Source organism: Melopsittacus undulatus, chromosome 16 (assembly GCF_012275295.1).
Source record: "Melopsittacus undulatus isolate bMelUnd1 chromosome 16, bMelUnd1.mat.Z, whole genome shotgun sequence".
NCBI classification, from domain to species: Eukaryota; Metazoa; Chordata; class Aves; order Psittaciformes; family Psittaculidae; genus Melopsittacus; species Melopsittacus undulatus.
The window spans coordinates 5,548,010-5,568,687 of record NC_047542.1 but is presented as its reverse complement, the minus strand read 5'-3'; the positions used below and the strand labels follow the sequence as shown (position 1 = coordinate 5,568,687).

General features: G+C 53.9%; 1 protein-coding gene across 1 annotated transcript; it reads left to right on the top strand.

Moving 5' to 3' along the window:
* Positions 1–12,464: 12,464 nt before the first annotated feature.
* On the top strand, positions 12,465–20,068 carry RBM15 (RNA binding motif protein 15). The gene has a single exon (XM_034069854.1). The coding sequence runs from the start codon at positions 12,476–12,478 to the stop codon at positions 15,302–15,304; it is 2,829 nt and encodes a 942-aa protein (XP_033925745.1). The 5' UTR covers positions 12,465–12,475; the 3' UTR covers positions 15,305–20,068.
* The last annotated feature ends 610 nt before the right edge of the window (positions 20,069–20,678 follow it).

Sequence of the window (20,678 nt, the reverse complement as noted above, 5' to 3'; positions counted from 1 at the left end):
TGAGGCAACATGGTTTGGTACTTGGATTTTCCAAACCCAGACAAACCTACTCAGTTTTCAAAGCTCAGTTTGTGCTTTCCCATCCTTCACCTGGGGTCGAAAAATGAAATCCTATCTGCAGCAAAACTGCTTTGGGTTCTCAAAGGTGTTTTCATTACATGGGAAATGGATGTTTCGAGCCCCATGGCCTCCGAGTTGAGAAATGGTTCCAACCAAAATGCTCTTCACTGCAGCATTTTTCAGCCTGATTGATTCAGGTTTTTGCCCAAGCAGTGAAAATGCTTCTTTTGATCTAAAAACTGTTGGCATTGGCTTTCTCTAATTGAAACCCATTTCTGCTTTCATCAATAACTGTTCTCCCAATTCCAGCCTGCACTCAGCATGACTGAAACAGCTCCTGTCCAACGGGTTATTCCAGGATTAGGAACAGGTGGCACGATGAGCTTTTATCTCTGTTCATGGTGAATTTAGACAGACTTGTTCCTGTTCAGGCTGCATTCAGAAATTGTCTGGTTTCCTTGTTCTGGGGAATAAAAGAGGGAGAAAAGTCATATTTTGGCCCAGCTTCCTGGTTTTGTGTCATCTTGGCAATGGTGCCTTTCCCCATGGTGTCAAGGGGGTGCTAGAAGCAGGACTTTGGTGCCTGAGGCTCATGGTTGAGCTCTTGGATCTTGGCTTGGGCCCATGTTTGTTGTGGGTTAGTAGAGGGCTAATCCCCTGGCACTTGTTGTACGGCAGGAGCTTCCCAAGGAGTCCCCCATGTCCCTGGGCTTGGGAACCCTGTGTTGGGGCCATGCTCTTAACCCTGCCACATGCTCAGTGGTAAAAAAGGGCATTTTCTGTTTGGATCTTGGAGGCTGCATGAAACAAATCACTTCCTATTACTGCTGGTTACCTGGGCTGCTCCATCACCAGCCCTTTGTGCTCTCCCAAGTGAGCAAGGCTTCATCTTTGCTTTCTGCTTAAGGGGAGTTCAATTTGTGGGACAGCCTGGAGCAAAAAGAGCCCAAAATCGACCCAAAAGCACTCCAAGTATCTACTGCCTTGATATCAGTGACCTGGCTCAGTTCTCTGGGAGAGGATGGATGACTTGTGCAACTTCATCCTCAGCACCAATGAGAAGCAGGGATGCTCAGGCAGAGATGAGCACTGTATGGAGTGAGGAGATGTGTTATAAACCTGTTGCATTTAAGCCTTGATGGGGAAATATCACTCTATCTGCACCAGAGCATCACGTCCTTGCTTGTGCGTGGAAACTGCAGGAGGTTTGGCCATGGGGAAGAAGGGAGAAGCCTGAAGAGCAGCCTGCAGTAAGGATGCTCTGGTTGCTTCCAGCTGGAGTAAACACCATTTCCATCCAGACTGCAAGCAAAAAGGAAGGTCAATGGTGTCCAAACAGCTTTGGCAGGCTGTGGCAGCACCTCGCAGGGTCAGCATCCCCTTTGAATGTGTTCCCCTGGTCTCTCTCTGTGGAACCCCCACACTCCAGCCTCTGCCTTGCATTTATAGCTGCCATTGGCAGCTCTGTTTGTTATTTTCTGCTGTTCATGTCAAGGAAATAAAGCAGCAGCTGACACCATCTCACTGTTTGTGGAAGGAAACTATTTAGGGACATAACTAGTGGGTTTTGGAGAACTCACCATACTGGGAGAGCCGTGGTTCCTTCCAGCCTCGCAGCTGCCCAGCTCCCTGCCAGCCAGCTCTGCTTAACAGGATGCTTTTAATGGGATGTTAATGACTCCAAAATAAATACCACGGAGCAATTTCAGAGCAGAATAATTGGGAATCAGCTGGAGCCGGAGCCTGTTTGTGCTTCCCAAGTGCTTGTCCCTCTCGGAGGAGGACGTCACGTCCCTGTCACTGGTTTAAACATGTCCTCAGTGCTGACTGGGGTGTTGAAAGCCAGTGTTAGCTGATGAGCTTGGCAGGGGCTGGGGTTTGGGGGCAGAAATGGCCTTTTTAGAGGCTGGAGCTGACCTGAACCACCCCCTTCAGAGCAGCACTTTGGAAGTGATTAGGGAGAAGCTGGGAGAGGTGCAGGTTCTGCTCTTTGGTCTGGATTCTGGCTGTGATGGGGGAGAATTGTGTTGGCTCTGCACAGCATAATGAGTGCTCCTGTACCCCAGGAAATGATGGGTAGAAGTTGGGGGTGAATTGTAAGGAGCCCTCTCTGTGCCCCTGTCCTCTGCTAAATCCCATCAGGAGAGACTATGGGCTAACTGTGAGTGGTTGTGGAGGTGCTGCTCTGCTCTCAGCAGCATCCACTGCTCCTTACTTGCAATTCATGGGCTTTTTGCTTCTAAATTTAGCCCTTTTGGGACAGGATGGGTATGGAGAAAGGTTGATGGGGGGAAAAGGAGGGGAAGCATTTCTCTCTCCAGGTCTATTGTCTAATCAAAGGGAGCCCGACTTGAAAGGCTTCACCGTGCAGAGCTGACAGGGAACATGCATCATTAAAGATGTTCAAGTGCCTCCGTTCCCCAGCACCTCTTTGGAATCGCTGCTGCCTGCCCGGCCTCGGGGGGAGCCTCCTTGTGCCACTGCCACGTCCCCTTCCCAGGTACCACAGCAGGGATCCGGCTCCTGGGAAAGGCAATTTGAATGCAGGAGCTCTCCAGGCTGCAGGCATCTCCCCGTCCCGAAATGCAGCACTAGGAATTGTCTTATTCGCACGTTCGCCCCTCTCCCCATTTCCCTCTGGACTTGCATTGGTACCAGCCAACGATCTGGGGATAAACCAGCCCGCTTTGGTCTCAGGGATGCTTTTCTCTCTCTCATAGAAGAAAACAGGTTTGTCCTCCAACAACCGTTCCCACAAAGCCAGCAGGAGGGCTGCGATGCACGTGTTGGGGGGCAGCTCTTACAGCTGCTTATTTGGGGTCAGGACCCGCTTCTCTGCCCTCTGATCGGGGCATTACGGGGCCAAAGGATCTGCTGGTGCCTGGAGGGCAGAGCTGTGGATGCGGAGGCTGGGAGGGAGCCGCAGGGGCTGTGGGTGCTCTCGGGCGCTCGGAGGAGCGCATTGAGCCCACACTGAGGATGCTGCTCCCGGTAAATCGATGCTAATCCCGTTGTCTGTGCTGCAGAGACGGCACCGCCCCGGCAGGCTGAGGGGGGGGGCAGGCGGAGACACGCGAGCCCGGAGCTCAGCATGGTTCCTGTGTCTCTGGGCCGCTTTGGGTACCCTCACTGCAGTGGGGGATCCCCATCTTCCCCAGTGGGCAGGGAGCTGCTGAGCTGTTGAGGGCAAGTCTTTCACGGGCACAGTCCATGCCCATCCCTCCCAAAACCTCACCAGGAGGAAGGAGGAAAGAGAAGTTTCTTAGTGAGCCACATCCCTCCTGCTCCAGGCTCTTCCCAGATTTCCTTGCTGCTTTTCCCCTCTGGTTTTGCAGCCTTCAGGACAAACCCATCCCCTCAGCAGGAACCCGCACCTCATCCCGCCTCAACACCCCATTGCTGACTGCATTTCCATGGAATCAGCATCTTCTGAGATGCAAGAAGAAGCTTTTTCTGGGTTTCTCCCCCATATTTCCCCTGTGGAGGATGCAGGTGGGTGGGTTTTTGCCTGCTCTGATTGGAATTTGGGTCAGTGTGTCCTGCCTGGCTATCAACCCTGTGAATCCCCACCCTGAGCTGCTGCTTTGTGCTGGTGTGATACCGAGTGGCTCCCCCAGACCTCAGCCTCGGTGGGACCATGCACTCAGAGGGTTCTCCCATTAGAGAACTGCTGGGAGAGATGGGAATAACAATCACCATGAGCCCATTGCTCTGAGGCAGGTTCATGGATACAAGTGGGAGAGAAACAAATCGCCAGCCACGGCTTCTGCCAACGAGTTTTAAGCATCGGGCTTAACTCCCAGTCTCGGCTTTGATATCCCAAATCCCGGCTGTTGACGAGCTCTGCCGCTTCCCAAAGGCTGCTTTGTCTTTCCCTTCGGCTGATGCTTATCTTTGTGGCTGGAGGAGACCATTGTGCTCCCTAACTTTGACTTCCTGCATTAGACGGGCCATAAAGTGCTGCGTGGTGCTAAGCCTTGCTATTAGCGTTCATTGCTGTGGAGGGAACAGGCACAGCAAGCGCGGCTCCATGGGAAGGGGGAGCTTTTTAAAGCCATCACCTACGGCCATGCAACCCGTTATGAACACTGCATAACCAGGATGGATTTGTTATGTGCGACAGGGGATGGGGGTAATTACAGGAAAATCACCGTCTCTTGGCTGATAAGAGCCTGATGGGCTTGTTCTGGGAATTAGGGGGTCAGCGCAGTTGTTGTAGGTGGTTTCCCCCCCCCTCAGGGTGGGTTGGCAATGCAAGGTGCTGTAATTGCTTCCACAATGCCTGCCCAGCCCAGGGCTGGCTGCCTGGCTCTCCTCAGGGCACAGGGAGCCGTGCTGGGTTAATGCCTGGCTAGGGAGCAGCAGTGTGGAACACTTGATCATACCTTTGCCTGCTCGTTCTGCATTCACCACCGGGCTCTGGGGAGGGTTTCGGCTCAGCTCTGTCCCCTTTGCCCCTGCTGACCAGTGTGGCCAGGAGGGCACTGGTGGGTTTAGCACTGGGAGCTCCAAGCTGGGCAGGACCTCGCTGTGGGACGGGTTTGATGGGTGTAAAATGGGACCTGTGTGGCTAAGCTTTGGGTCTGGGTGGAAGGCAAGAGCCAGGAGGTGCTTTGATATGGGGGCAAACCTCGAGGTGGGGAAGAGCTGGAAGCTTGGTTGCATGTGCAGTCTGGGGAGCACTGCTTGGAGGGGAGTGTAGGAAGGGATTAATGGGCACCATGATCATTGGGATGTCCCCTAGGACGTGAGGAGGAAGGGATTTAGCCTGGTACAGCACAGAAGCCACAGTCTCTTTGGTCTTTATCTCTCCCTTCTGCTCAGCAGATTCCCTGTACCCCATTCCACCCCTCTCCTCCCCACCTCAGCCCCATTCTCTTGGTCAGGACATCCCCTGCCCTGTAGTCCTTGGGGCACAGCACCACTGGGTGATTGTGCCATCACCTCTAACTATGCCAGTACCTGCTCTTGGTCAACCCAGCTGCCCAAGGTGAAGATCTCAAGAGCTTCTGCAAGACCAAACTGAGTTGCAAAGAGGTTTTGCTGCATTTAGGTATGTTTTTTTCCTCCCACCTGCATAGAGAAGCTTGAAGGACAAAAGGACCTGAGGAGCCTTTGGGGCTGGGTCTAGGCTGTGGGCAGTGTGGGGACCTCACCTGCTGCTGGAAAAGGGCAGTGCAGGGATGGGGAGGGACGGGAGACCAGGCTGACCTCGTGGGGACATCCACAGACTGGTTTCCTTCCTTTCTGACTTGGTTCAAATGAAGCCATCTGCCCCCATTAAAGGGTGAATAACCTCAGCTGCTGCCTGTGTCCCTGTGGGGACAGTGGCCAGAGGAGCAGGGGGAGAGGGTGAACGCTGCAGGGCTGCACCCCTGGCCCTGGATCTGGGTGAATGACACCCATGGAAGCAGGTGGCATCTCCCCTTTGGCATTGCAGGGATCAGTCCCAGGCAAACCGGAGCTGGTCACCTGGGAAGGTCACAGCCCAGCTCTGCTGGTCTTGGAGGAGGGTTAGGGACTGGTCTCTAATCCATCCAATGAAGCTGAGCATGGTGTGACCTTCCCTGGCTCGTGTCCTTGGGAGTCCTTTTCCGGATGGCAGCGCCTGGTTGAGTGTGAGAGCTCTGACAGTGATGCTGCAGCTTGGAGGATGGGAAGGATGCAGGGACCAGGATGGAGGCTCTGGAGCTGCCATGGAGAGCAGCAACCCAGGGAGGGCTGAAGCAGGACCTGCATTAGCTCAGGGTGGGATTTAGCTTGATTTCTGCCTCTGTAAGTGGTCCCTGCAGAGAGGAGAGATGTGCACTGCTCTGGTGGCTGAGGGAGGAACTTCTCCCCATGGAGTTTAGCTTGGAAAGACCTTCCTGGTCCTCCAGGGATGTCTTCAGAGGAGAAGCCTGTTCTAGATGAGCACCTCCAGTCAAGGTGGGGGGAGCATGTTCCCTTTGGGCAATGTGGGGCCAGTATCAAACCCTGCTGTGGGCCCACATTGTGGGCTGCATCCTCTGGAAGGATCCCAGATCCACCCTGTGCTGAAATACAGATGCAGGAGTTGATGGAGCATCTCCAGGGCTGAACGTGCAACAGGACTTTCAAAGGACCTTGGCTGAGAAGTTTCATTTACGGCTCATGCAGCTTAGTTCACTGTGAATGCACCGAGCATGATGGTTATTGCAGAGCGATGGTTCCCAGCAGCCTCTACCATGGGATCATTGGGATCACCAGGGAAGAGTAGTCGGGATCTGCTGCAGGGGGAGCTGGGCTGGAGCTGGGAGTTAAGGGACAGATGGTGAGGGTGAGGGGCAGATCACACCTGCAAAGAGAATGAATGAGCTGATGGCCAAAGGTGAATGATGGTGGCATCCCAAGGGCATCAGTGGGGAGGAATGGGTGATTATCCACATGTGTCAGACAGGGGGAACTGAGGATGTGAAGCAGTGAAATGGTTTGGCCTAGAGTGGAAGGGAAATTGGGGTTTGGGCTATGGGTGGCCCCACTGTTTGCTTCAGCAAGCTGGGTGCAGCAGGGATGTGCCTTTGCTTTTGAGCAGGTTGGCCTAAAGCATCAGCACTGTGAGCACATCCCACCCTGACCATGCAAGCTGAGTCTAATTTAAGACTCTAGAGGGGCCAAAAGCTCCATTGGGTGCCTGGGCAGAGCTACAGATGGGAATATTCCACCCTGGTTGCTCTTGGCTGGTGATGAGCAGCATAATAATGATAAGAGGGATGGACCCTGATGTGCTTTGCCCCCAGCTGCTATTCTCAGCTGTGGCTGCTCTTTTTTGGGCTGGGTTTTGTCCTCAGCCAGGCAGGCACCCATCAACCAGACAGGAAAGATGAAAATGAGCTCCTGTTCTCTGCGGAGGGGAAGATCAGGGAGAGACAATGGAAGGAAAGTGAGGGAAATGAAGCAGAAATAGCTCCAGGGGTCATTTAAAAATATCCCCTTGCCTCCCTTAAATACATCTTTAGTCAGGATTCATGGTCCGTGCTTGAGGGAGCTCCAGGCACCAAATGTGCAGAGTGGTTCCTGATAGAGACCGATGGCATCTAGTACAGCTTAGAGGGAAAGGAGGCTTGTGGGATGGAGATGAGGCTCCTCTCCATCACCTTCCTGTGCCCATCAGCTGCAGCCACACTGCATGGAGCCAGGCGTTGAGCCTTTTGGGGCTCTCAACCAAGGTTCTTTTCCATCCACAGGCCTAATCCAGGCTCCTGCTGATGGAGCAGGGCTGGCAATGCAACCCATGGGCTCTCACCAGCCTGTGTGCGGCAGCTTTGCACCCTGTCCAGATGGTTTTCCTCCTCTGGGAGTAACCTGCCCTGCTCCCTCTGCCTGCATGAGGACAGCCCAGCTTGGGTCCTTGCCCCCGTGAAGGCTGGGAGCCAACAAGGAGGTGTTGGACTGAGCCCAGCTCTTCTGGAAGTGAACTGCTCATGGAGCAGACAGAGGGATAGAAAGGCACAGAATTCCATCTGTAACACAGTGCCCATGAGGGGACATGAGTGGCAGGTTTGCTTCCACAGGAGAAAGAGCAGGAAGACACCACAATGGTGCTGCTCTGCACGTGAAGGAGCCAGGAGCAGCTCTATGCCCCTCACACCAGCTGGTCCATTGGCCCTGAGATCCCAAAGTGTTTCCTGTTCCCAGAAGCAAGAAGATCCCCTTGTTCCTAGGAGCTAAAGACCCCTCTGGAGAGCAGCTCTCATTGCTCAGCTCCCAGCTCTGCCCCAGGAGCTTCATGATCAGGCAGAGCCCATGAATTATTCACCACCCCTTGGTGTGGAGCATCCCGTTACACTGAGGACAAGGGTCTCCTTGAGCAGCAAAGCCTGGCCCAGGGCTATCAGTTGGAAACCCAAGACCTCGAGGGAGTTCAGTTCCTTCCTCTGGTCCAGCAGTGCTCTGATGGCAAAGGCAGACAGGGTTTTGACTTTGGAGCCCCAAGGAAGGTTGATGGGTGTCTCCTTACAGACCTGTGGGCTTTATTGATTGTCTCCTGCCTGAGTTTCCACCCTGTCCAGGTTGTAACTGCTCCCCTCGAGGTGACAAATGGAGCTGTCAGCCTATGGTGTGGTTTAATTGTCATCTGTATCTGTGATGGTGGGAAACAAGGTTCGGATCCTTTCAGGTGCAAGGTGCCACCTCCTTGGTCCCCTGTGTGAGCACTGGGCTCTCACCGGCTCCTGCCCAGGCTTTCCCTTCCCTTGTGCAGTAGGAAGCAAAACTGGGCTCCTCTGAGCACAGGCAGTGATTGGAAGGCAAAGGAAGCAGCTTGCAGATGGACTGGAGGTGATGAGAGCCAAACCACCTGAAGCCCATGGATACACACAGCTCCACAGGGCTCTGCTTGGCTCCCTCGGGCTGCATCCCTGCAGGAGGAGCCCTGCCACGAGGGACCAGGGACGGGCACCCAAAACCAGGTACCTACATCCTATAGAAACACCCGTGTGCTGAGCAGCGCCGGTTCCTCGGTACCTCGGGGGTTTATCTTTGCCTCTCCGTTAATCTCCGGCTCGGGTGGAAGCCGCAGCGTGAGGCCGGAGCCCATTCCTGAGCTGCCGTTGCCCTCTGCCGGCAGCGGGACGGGCAGGAGCGAGCAGAGCCCCGGGACGTGGTGCTGCGATCACCGGGGCAGGAGGCTGGGGAGCACCGGGGTCCTTGGGGCTGCTCCTTGGGAGGATGTTCCAGGAGAACGATGGGGAGCAGGGATCACCCTGCTCGGGGAACCGCTGCAGAAGCTGCCCCCAAAGTCCTTGGAGCAAAGGGAGCCTGGTTTAGGCTGTGGTTAACACCAGCAGAGGCACAGGAGAGGGTGAAGAGGCTTGAACTTGACCCCATCTCGCTACCAGCGCCTCGCTGCTCTGCGCTGCCTTCCCTCGAGCTGCCTGTGGTCGGCTGCCAAACCTCATCCCGCAGGGTGGGTGCTCTCCGGCTGCATCCCTTGATCCCGCTGGCACAGGCGAGGGCTGCACTGCTTGGGGATCGGCAGGAGAAGAGCTTCTGCCTCCTCCCCGGGTCAGAGTGTGCCAGAGCTCACGTCTGGGCTGGCAGCTCCCGTCCCGGGAGGGCCCTTGTGGCCTCGCCTAAGTGAAGCTAATGTATTCCAGCGGCTCTAATGGGCAGCTGGGATACAAGCACGGCTCCAGGAGCTCGCCTGAAGGCAGAGCTGCAACCAAGCAAGTCCCTCCCCAGCCGAGATGCTCGCAAACCTGCCTGTGTTGATGGGCTTTGGGATCCTGCCAGGGAGCTTCTCCTCCTCCATCATTGACCTGTTCCTCTGTGATCATGGAACCCAGACTGGTTTGGGTTGGAAGGGACCTTAAAGCCCATCCAGCTCCAGCCCCTGCCATGCACAGGGACCCCTTCCACTGGAGCAGCTGCTCCAAGCCCCTGTGTCCAACCTGGCCTTGAGCACTGCCAGGGATGGGGCAGCCACAGCTTCTCTGGGCACCCTGTGCCAGCGCCTCAGCACCCTCACAGGGAACAGCTTCTGCCTTAGATCCAACCTGAACTTGCCCTGTTTCAGTCTGAACCCATCACCCCTTGTCCTGTCACTGCAGTCCCTGATGAAGAGTCCCTCTTCCCTCATCTCCAGCTGGGATTTCAAGGCACATTTAAGGCACAGTTAAACCCTTCAGAGAATCCTTTTTTGCAGGAAACCAGCAGGTTTCTTTGGTTCTGCAACACAGCACAAGCATCCTCCAGGATGAGCCCAGCTCCGCAGAGGGACCTGGATGCCCAACTCCCATGGCCACCAAATGTAATTAGAGGTTTATATCTAGGCCAGGGGCTCAAGGGCCATCTGGCACCTTAATTATTCATACACATACATATAAGTGCAGACAGAGCACTTGTTATCCAGCCTGGGCCTGGGGCGAGATTCCTGCTTACTCCAGGCCTTCTCTCATGGCCTGGCAAAGCACAACCCTCTCTGGTGCTGTTTTGCCTTTTCCCAGTGCCACAACCTGCTCCAAACCGCGAGTGCCACCAAACCAAGGCACTGCAGAGATCCACATTGATGCTGCCTGATGCAGAGATGGAAAAAGCCAGAAGGAGAAGAGTTTCCCCTTGGAAGGAGCTGGTTGGGAGGCTTGGAATCAGACATTATCCCTGCAGGGATGTGCCTCAGTGCTTCCCCAAGGTGTCTTTTCCGCCGTGACTCAGGAATTCCAATGTCCGTCTTTTGCTCCCAACCAACCCTAGGCACCATGAGGAAGCAGTCTGAGGACCTTGGTCCCTATCAGTATCTCTTTAGAAGTGATGCATTTCCTCTCAAGCAGTGGAGCTCTGCCAGGTTTTATCAGATGGAACCTCAAGGATGAAGCTGCAACGTGGCAAAACAAGGCTCTTGCTCTAGTGGAAGGTGTCCCTGCCCATGGCAGGGGTGGAACTGGATGAGCTTAAGGCCCTTTCCAACCCAAACCATTCCAAGGCTATGATAAGCTTCTCCGATCCACATCCACCTCCTTGTTTCCGTCCTCCATGTACCTGATGATGATTATCCCCACAGCACCCATGTCATCGCGGGTCCATCCCTGTTACACCCATGGGGTTAACTCAGTGCTGTTACGTAGGAGGCTCTCGTTTTCAGAAGCTCAATATGGATTTCAAACACAATTTCTATCACTCCCAGCTCTATATTTAGCCACCAGCTATTTACCCACCACTGAAAAGCCACCCACAGCTTCAGGAGCCTCTGTGCCGTTGCTGTCAGAAGCGGATGATATGACAGGCAGAAATGCAGCCTAATGGACCGCTATTAAAACCAAATCAGATTCAGTTGTCCCCTGTCGGGCTGAGCCGGTCCTGGGGAGCGATCTTGTTTCCATGGGGTGACACTGAGGCAGAGGACATGTCTCTCGGAGGCACAGCAAGGGAACATTGTGCTTCCTGCTCCCTGCACTTCAAACCACTTAGGCTGTGATTATAAAACAGGGCTCAGGGGGCTGGAGCATCGCTGGATACATGAGGTTCTGCTGCAGCACGGCTGAGGGGCTGGGTTTTCCCCCTTAGGTAAAGCTGGAGTTCATAGATCACAGAATGGTTTGGGTTGAAGGGACCTTAAAGCTCCTCCAGCTCCAGGGACCCCTTCCACTGGAGCAGCTGCTCCAAGCCCCTGTGTCCAACCTGGCCTTGAGCACTGCCAGGGATGGGGCAGCCACAGCTTCTCTGGGCACCCTGTGCCAGTGCCTCAGCACCCTCCCAGGGGTGCCCTTCGATGTGTTCTGGTGCAGAGCAAAGGGCAGCTCTGCAGCGCAGCCCCCGAGGTGTGGAACTGGGGTTGGGTTGATGAATTTTGAGGGGATTGCTTATGATTTATGGGTCTTTTCAGAAGGCTAAACCCAAACCTGTCCTTTCCCATCCCTCACCTCCTCCCGAGCTGCGGCTCCCGAGGGGAACCGAGAAAGGACCAGTAAAGCTCTGTTAAAATGGTTTGAGCGCCTGGATCGAGGCAGCGCCTGCTCCCTGCGCCTCCTCCCGTGGCTCCCACCCCTAGACCGGGCCCCGGGGCTCCCGCAGCAGCTCCGGTGCCGGTTGTTCCGCGGCCGGGCTCAGCGCTGAGGGGACGCGGGGACACAGCATCCCCCCTCCCCTTCCGCGCCGCAGCACGGCGCGGTCTGAGCCCGGCGCCCCTGCCACACAGCGAGCTCTGCCGGGGAACCGCCCTCTCCCCGAACTGACCAATCAGAGTCAGAGCAAGCGTGACTGAAAGCAGCTATAGCCTATCCCCAAGCGACTGACCGCATCCAATCGGATGCCTGGGGAGATTTTTCTGGCCCAATGATAAGCGAGGGGTGGGGCTTGGGAGCGGCGTGGGCTTCAGCCAACCAGAGCCGCGGAGGGCTGACCAATGAGAGGGGGCGGGGATAGAAAAGCTCGCGAGAGTTGGAGAGGGACGACGGGAACCCGCGTCTGAGCGAGCGGGCCAATGGGGAAGGGCGGGGCGGGGCTATGACAACAGACAGGTAAGAGAGCCAATCAGAAGGAGACAATAGGTTCTGCCCAATAGCCAATGAGCAGGGGAAGTCCTCCCACGCTGTGATTGGCAGCCGATGATCCCCAATCAGAAGGCCGCGCCCTTTCTAACTGCCCAATGAGAGAGCGGGGCTGGGAGGAGCGTGAGGGCGGGCTCTTCCCACCCCCTCCCCGCGGGCGCGCGAGGCCGGCTGGCGGAACGACAGCTCGCTGAGCCAATGGGAGAGGGCAGAGCGAGGGGGTGGGCGGGGCTTCGCTTCCGTTGTCCAATGAGAACGGTGGGCTGCCGCCGAGTGACCAATGGACGCCGAGGTGGGCGGGGCCCGCTGCGGCCGCGGCTTCCAAGATGGCGGCGGGTGCGTGAGCGCGGCGGTCAGTCAGTCGGGAGGCCGCCGGCAGCAGCAGGGCCGGGGCTCCGCCGCCCGCCGCCATGAAGGGCAAGGAGCGCTCCCCGGCCAAGGCCAAGCGTTCTCGGGGCGGCGGCGGCGGAGAGGACTCGGCCTCGGCCTCCTCGTCCTCGTCGGCGCGGGGCGAGCGGAGCAGCAAGAAACCGAGCGGCTCCGGCGGCTCTAACGGCAGCGGGGGCAAAGCGGCGGCCCCGGCGGCCTCCAACGACAGCCGGAGGGCTCCGCACCCGGACAAGGCCGGCACGGCGGCGGCGGCGGCGGGCGGAGGGGGCAGCCGGCACGGCTACGGCAGCGGGAAGGCGGCGGAGGCGTCGCGGAGCAGCCGCGGCGGAGGGGGTGAGTCCCGTGCTCCGGCAGCGGCTCCGGCCTCGTCGTCCTCCTCCTCCTCCGAGCCGGGCGGCAGCGGCGAGTACAAGACGCTGAAGATCAGCGAGCTGGGCTCGGCGCTGAGCGACGAGGCGGTGGAGGACGGGCTCTTCCACGAGTTCAAGCGCTTCGGAGACGTGAGCGTCAAGATCAGCCGCCTGCCGCCCGGCGCCGGCGACGAGCGTGTGGCCTTCGTGAACTTCCGCCGGGCCGAGGACGCCCGAGCCGCTAAGCACGCCCGGGGCCGCCTGGTGCTCTACGACCGGCCGCTCAAGATCGAAGCCGTGTACGTGGGGAGCGGAGCCGGCAGCGGCCGGCGTCGGGGCAGCCGCTCCCCGGCGCTGCTGGACAAGGAGGCTCCATACGGTACCGCAGCCGTCGGGGTAGCGGCGGCCGCCGTGCGGCATCCTCCGGCCGGGGCGGCCCAGCGGGCGCTGTCCCCCGCGGGGAGCGGCGGGGCCCTTGGGTATCGGGACTACCGGCTGCAGCAGCTCGCCCTGGGCCGTCTGCCTCCTCCGCCACCGCTGCCCAGGGAGCTGGAGAGGGAGAGGGACTACGGGGGTTTCTATGAAGCCCGAGTGCGGCCGGCCTATGGGCTGGAGCGGGTGGCCGGTGTGGCTGCGGCCGGCGGCTTCCGTGGAGGAGGAGGAGGAGCTGGAGCTGCCGGCGAGGAGGAGATCAGCCCCGAGGACGACCAGCGAGCCAACCGCACCTTGTTCCTGGGCAACCTGGACATCACCGTCAGCGAGTCCGATTTACGCCGAGCTTTTGATCGCTTTGGGGTCATCACCGAGGTGGACATCAAAAGGCCGGGGCGCGGGCAGACCAGCACCTATGGGTTTCTTAAGTTTGAGAACCTGGACATGGCGCACCGGGCCAAGTTGGCCATGTCGGGAAAGGTGCTTCTCCGTAACCCCATCAAGATCGGGTATGGTAAAGCCACGCCGACCACCAGGCTCTGGGTGGGTGGCCTTGGGCCCTGGGTGCCCCTTGCTGCCCTGGCCAGGGAGTTTGATCGGTTTGGCACCATTCGCACTATTGATTACCGCAAAGGTGATTCCTGGGCTTATATCCAGTATGAGAGCCTGGACGCAGCACAGGCTGCGTGCACCCACATGCGTGGTTTTCCTTTGGGGGGGCCGGATCGCCGGCTCCGCGTGGACTTTGCCGACACCGAGCATCGGTACCAGCAGCCCTACCTGCAGCCTCTGCCATTGCCACCTCCTGCTCATTACGAGCTTGTGGCGGAGGCGGCTGCTTTTGGGGCTCACCGGGGAGCCCCTCCTGATCCTCTTCGGGGGGCCCGGGACAGGACGCCTCCGTTACTCTATAGAGACCGTGACAGAGACCTTTATCCCGAGACAGAGTGGGTGGCCCCCCCACCCCCTGTACGGGATAGGAGTAATCGGGCAGCTGCCTATGACCCACTGGAAAGCCTCGAGCGCCGTCGGGATGGTTGGTCCTTGGAGCGGGACCGAGGGGAGAGGGAGTTGGGCAGTAGTAGTAGGGATCAGCCTAGGAAACGGAGACTGGCGGAGGACGGAGGCCGGCACTTGGACCGATCTCCAGACAGCGAACGCTCTTCTTCCTCCCGTAAGCGTCACTGTTTAACCACAACCTCCCCTCCGGACCGCAGCCCCGAGCTCCTCGGAGGGAGGGAGCGTTACAGTAGTGACCCCGAGCGTTCCTCCTCTCGCTTGCTCCTCTTGGAGCGGCCTTCTCCTGTCCGGGAGTCTCGCAGGGGCAGCCTGGAACGGGGGCAGAACGAGAAGCGCGACCGCAAGAATTCAGCGGAACGGGAGCGGAAGCATCGCGCTTCCATGGCTGCCGCAGCACAGGAGTGCAAGAGTCCAGCCAAAAAGGATGAACGTGCTATGGAAGGAGGTGGTGGAGGCTCTCGCCTCAAGCCTCCTCCTCAGAAACAGCAGCAGGACGGGGCAGCGCAGGCCGGGGGAGCCCCTAAGCTGTGCTTGGCTTGGCAGGGGATGCTCCTGCTGAAGAACAGCAACTTCCCATCCAACATGCATCTGCTTCAGGGGGACCTCGGTGTTGCCAGCAGCCTCCTCGTGGAGGGAGCAACGGGTGGGAAGGTAGCTCAGCTCAAGATCACCCAACGTCTTCGCCTGGACCAGCCCAAGCTGGACGAGGTCAATCGCCGCATCAAAGTGGCAGGTCCCAATGGCTACGCCATCCTTTTGGCTGTGCCTGGCGCATCAGACAACCGCTCCGCAGCCGGAGCTAGCGAGGCTGCCACCACCTCCACCCAGAGGCCACTCAGGAATCTGGTGTCCTATCTAAAGCAAAAGCAGGCTGCTGGGGTGATCAGCCTCCCTGTGGGGGGTAACAAAGACAAGGAGAACAGCGGGGTCCTGCACGCGTTTCCACCCTGCGATTTCTCCCAGCAGTTCCTGGACTCCACGGCCAAGGCGCTGGCCAAATCAGAGGACGACTATCTGGTCATGATCATTGTCCGTGGGGCATCCTAAGGCCCTCGTGTTCTCTGTACCCAACCCTGCCTCTTCTTCCACACAGACCCCTCCAGCGTGTGCCAGGTGCTATGGGATACAGCCTTAGCCAGCCCTGTTGTTGTTTTAAATTAGATCTTGGTTTGTAGGTGACTTGGTTTTTTTTCCCCCTGCCCGTTTTTCTGTTACTGTGTATTTTGTTTCTATAAAGTTAGAAGCCAGAAAGATTGGATAGCCGATAGCAAGAATAGGGTACGTTGGGAAGCCCCTGGCGGTGGGGACAGCAGGGAGGCTTGGCCTGCTTTGATTTACAAAAAAACTTAAAAAAAGGAGAAAAAAAAAGAAAAAAAGAGAGAAGTTGGGGTGGAAAGACCCAAATTCCCCTCTTCTTAATCTCAATTCGTGTCCTTTTTTCATTTCATGTATTTTAAAAGCTCATCCTCAGAGTTCCAAAACCTCAAAGACCAGATTTAAAGCACTCGGTTGAAATGGGAAACCCCCCACATCTTTACTAAGAGACTGGTGTCATGGTTTTGTTTTGGAGTCCTTGAAATTCCATTGTGGCCTCAGGTCTGGCAGCCCCGTGGGGCACGTGCCATCCCTTTCCTGAGTGGTTTTCCCTTTGAGTTGCATGGCTCCAGGTTGATGTCCTCCAGGGGAGCAGCACCTGCTCTCGGGTACACTGCAGAACATTGAATTCCTCTTTATTGGGTGTGTGAGGATCTCATCCGGCCCCTCCAAATGCATGCACTGAAAGTATGCTTTTTAACAAAGTGTATTCCTCCTATTGCCCTCAGTTCTGTTGTATCACATAAATGCACTTTGGGTTTGTAGCAGTGGCAATGGTTGGTAAAGAGCTGAGGACTTTGTTACAAACCATGAATGTCTTGTGCTTCCTCTCATATGCAAGAAACAAGGAGGTGCTTTAAGAAATAACTTTAGTTCTATTGTGGGCTTTTGGGTTTTACTGCCTTTCCCCCCCCTTTTCAGAGTTGCAGGTACAGCAGGGTCTGGTTCCACAGTGCAAACTCTGAGCAAGTGTGCTTCTCTCCAGAGATGGTTTTAATTCTGTGATAAGTTAATTACAGGGAAGTTCTCATTAACATTTTACCTCGTTGTTAATAGCAAGGAACTGCTGTCTGCTGGGGACTTTTCAGGTACAGTACAGTGGGCATTACATGAGGTTTTAGCATTTTATAGGCATCTGGAGGAAAGTGGGGTTTGGTTATCTTGGAGAGGTATTAAAAATACTCCAAGATGCTGAAGTTTGAGCTCTCATTCCTGTGATTCTAGGAGGAAACTTTGCTTATCTTTTCCTAAAGAACTTAGTTCATTTTCTCCTATGCTTTTCCCCACTCATTGGGCACTTTTGTTCCGCTGCCTTGGCCACTCTGCTGATACAGGCATGAAGAAGGGATCTAAATCCCTGTTGTTCAACAACTGAGGGGATGTTGCAGCTGGCTTCCAAACTGCAGCCTAAATCTGACTGTATCTACAGGCCTCCAAATTGTAATCTTGCACTTAAACCCAGAATGTAGCCTTGCACTTAGCCATGTTTTCAGAGGTTTGGGCAGTGTAAAAGCGATGCTGCTTTACTCGGTCCATCCTCTGATGTATTCCTTGGGTAGCTGGTACCCTGTATTTTCTGTTTCAACTTGCACCTCAAAAATCGATTTCAAAATGCAGAATGGTGCAAATAGCAGATGAAGGAGGAACTTGAATGTATTTTATGGGCACAACATGAAGTGTGACTGTACTTGCTTGATATTCACTGTCACAAGATGAATTTCTGTGATAAGCTTTACTGAACCACTCATCACAGGGTGCTTTGCTTTAAGTGGGCTTCAGTTTCCTTTATCTGACTGAGAACTTGCACATGGCAGCGTATCTTGAAACCAGATTTTGATTTTATAGCTACGTTTCTTGTCCTATGGAAACACAAAAGCCTCATTTAATGCTCTTAAATGTTTGAGGGTAAACCCCAGGATTTCTGGTTTGTCCTTCAGCGTGAATGTAAATCGGTCTCAGAATTCAGCTGTTCATCTTACTATTAACAATGAGAGTTTATCCACATGACACTGGTAACTCGGATAATGATTTGTTTTGGAAGATACAACTTATTTACCACTTGTTGCAAAGAATGTCTGTTTTAATTTGAGCAGGTGCCTATTGTGTTCCAGCAGCTCATCAGCACTGCTGCAAACTCACTCGAGGTCTCATTGCATCTGACCCAAGTCGCTTGCAAGTGTGGAGTTTTAAAGGCAACAAACTTGAACTGCTGGGAAGTCAAATCTGCCCCAAATCAAAAAGTCTAAAAGAAGCACTAATGTTGTTTGTGTTCAGCTTTTACATTTGCTGAGAACAGTGTTTGTTATGCTGATATGCAGCAGGCACCTGCTTTTAAAACCCATAAAACTTGGGGTCAACATGGCTTGTCAAAGCAAACTCGGTGTGGGAACCCTTTTGGAAAGAGCATCCTAGGTGCACTTCCCTTTTTCCTTGTAAAATAGAGGTGGTTGTACCTGCCACAGGCTTTCATGAGTCCAAATTGGGCTGTGCTGGAGGATAAGAAGGACCAGGCAAGGCTGTATTTGACTCCAGGTTTTCTGGTTCCTTATGGAATACCTGCTTCTTTAAATCTGGTTTATTTGTGGTTGCTGCTCTGTTTTGTAAGCCAGGATTTTAACACCCTTTGAGGGTTCTTAAATGTCCAAACCTAGTTGACTAGCAACATTTTGTTTTGCCAGCACTGAAGCTGACGTGCTGCCATCGAGGCTGGTGCAGCTTGGTTGGCTGTGCTTTTCTCTTAGGCTCTGAAGTGTGCACCATTGGAGTAACTGTCCACTAAACGTCGGCTTGGCCAGGGCTGAACAGAAGCAGAAGTGTATAGAGCAAAACAGATGTAGCAGACTTCAGCTCTCTCACTGTGTTCAGCATTTACGTTGCTCTTAGCAGAGAGCTCAGTGTTTCTTCCACCCTTGTGTGCAGCTGCTGTTCCGCTATTCCATGCGTTTGTTGAATTAGCGTGGAAAAAAGGATGTCCTTTTCCTGAATCATTTCATAGTTTTTGCTTTGTGCTTTGGGGAAAGAACCTCAAATGACTCAGACTTTTGTTTAAGGTTTCATTACTGGGGGTTTTATTTTGCATTGGAAACTTTATGCAACTTCCTTGGCTGCCGGCCAGTGGCTTTGTTTGCTCCTGTCTCGTGTGCAGTCTGCTGCTCTCTGGGACTGCAGCATGAACACTGATGTTACCCTCAGCTCCAGAGGTTTCAGGCTTCTGGGTTACAAATAGCATCATAGAGAGAAGAGTGTTACATGCCAGGCTCGCAAACCTCACCTTCTCTCTTATTTTATCAACAAGGATGTTAAAGGATTGAAGTGTTTTGGTGTCTGGTGAGCAGAGAAGAGAGTTCTCTATTTCTTGCATTGGTTGAGGAACCATCTGGTTGATGGTAACTGAAGTGAAAGGCCTTAAAGTATTAATGGGGAGGAGTGACTCCAAATTATGAAGACAGGCTCAAAACTTCTGAGGACTCAGGGAAAAAATGGCTTGGGAAATCACAGTTCCTGGCTTTAAGCAAACCAGTGTTGAGGGCAGTGCTCCTGTGGAGTCTGCTGTGTGCCTGTTGAAGTGGAAGAAGTTCTTGCTGTGTGACTAATAGAGCTTTTGGGGTTCTTTCCCTTTTGTCTCCCCCCTTAGTACTTTCTGCAGATAGCACCAAAGGACAGATATTCCAGTGAGTTATCAACAAAACGATTGGGATGATGTTTTGCATTAGGCTTAAAGCAGACCGTATGGTTTGGAGAATGGTTCATGGAATATTCAACTTCCTACAGTTTTGATTGTGTGAAAATGATGGCTGAGAAATAGTACTTGAACAGTAACACTTTTAAATTCTATTAAGTGTGTCTTTGATTTGACCTTTTCTCTCATATTGGAGTTTTCTGCTGTTAGAATTCCACAGCAAAACGAGAACAAAAGGAACATGGAACACTACATTTCGTATTTCTGTTGCAAAGTTGCCTTCAGGAATTGGTCTTTTGAGGAAAGCCAACTGAATTATCCCCAGTTCCGTTGGTTTTTCTCCAGGTTAACTGTTTTCATGTGTCCCATTAACTGTTACTGCAAGTTGAATAATCATCAGTACTGTAAGCCTAGTTCAACCTTGGTGCAAAAAGAAGCCCTGCACTACTTGTTCTGCGTCTATACCTAGAAGGTGACTTCAAGGTTTCGTGCCCATGGGTGGTATTGGTGCTTTTTGAAGTCCAAGTAGAATATTCAGAAAGGCCTCATAGCTCTTTGTATTCATCTGTATAATGTAGGGAGGGGCAAAAAAGCAAAGAAACAAATCTGTTGTATACATTTGTATGGAAATAACATTTTCTTTCCTCCTGCAAAGCAAACGCTGGTGGACTGCAGAAGACAACCGCATGGGATACCAAGCTCTAATGGACCTTTGGGAAAAGAAGCTGTGGCTTATGTGGAATTTACATGGGCCTCTTGATGGAAGAAAGCTTATCTGTTTAGTATTTGTGCATTTTACTAAAATGGCAGCTTTAAAAAAAAAAGTTGTGTATCTGCTATTGTGATGCCAATGCCCGTGTTTTAAGTGGAAAAAAATGACCTCTTTGCTTTGTGCTGTGTACACAAGATTGCTGGAAAAGTAAAGGAATACCCTTTTTATGGCTCACACAGCTTAAAAGTAGCTGTCACTCAAAACATGCGCTCACAGTTGAGCTGATCTTGTTTCATTCTAAATAAATTGTTTCTTTTGAGGAAAAGTTGGTTTTTCTGCCTGGAAGTGAATTGACGACAAACGTTGTGACCCCCTTTGTTTGCAGCGGAGGGGTTCCGTGCTGCTGCTGCTGCTCACTGCTTGATCTCATAGTTGTGGGTCTTGAGCGAGAAGCGACACTTTGGCCTTGACCAGCCTCTTGTACCAGAGCGGAAGGAATCTAGTTGATGGTCGTGCCGTGGCCCCCCCTTTGGTGGCAGTGAAAAAGGGGGTCACTTGCTGCTTCACTCCTCACCTTGACGGGGAAGCGGTGCTGATGCTGCCATGCAAGAAGCAGGGAAGCACCGCCCTGCAGCTGAGAACGGCGGCCAAGTCTGGGGCCTCGCTGGTTCGAAGAGCTGGAGATGCTGAATTTTAAGTTTGTGATTTCTTTTGTTCACCCACCATGTTTGGCTTTAGTTTTGATTCTGTCTTTTTTTGGTTGCTTTCGGTTGGTTTTTTTGGTTTTTTGGTTTTTAAGTTTGAAGAGAGAAAAAACAAAAAAAAAAACCTTGCACGTTAAAAAAAACACAAAAAAAAACACGTTTTGCACCAAAATTGCCAAAAGAAAAAGAGAAATGAGTCCTTAAAAAAGTGTTTAAATGATGTTAAATAAA

Excerpts from the sequence above, each read along its gene's own strand:
- RBM15 (XM_034069854.1), top strand. The coding sequence starts at position 12,476 with ATGAAGGGCAAGGAGCGCTCCCCGGCCAAGGCCAAGCGTTCTCGGGGC.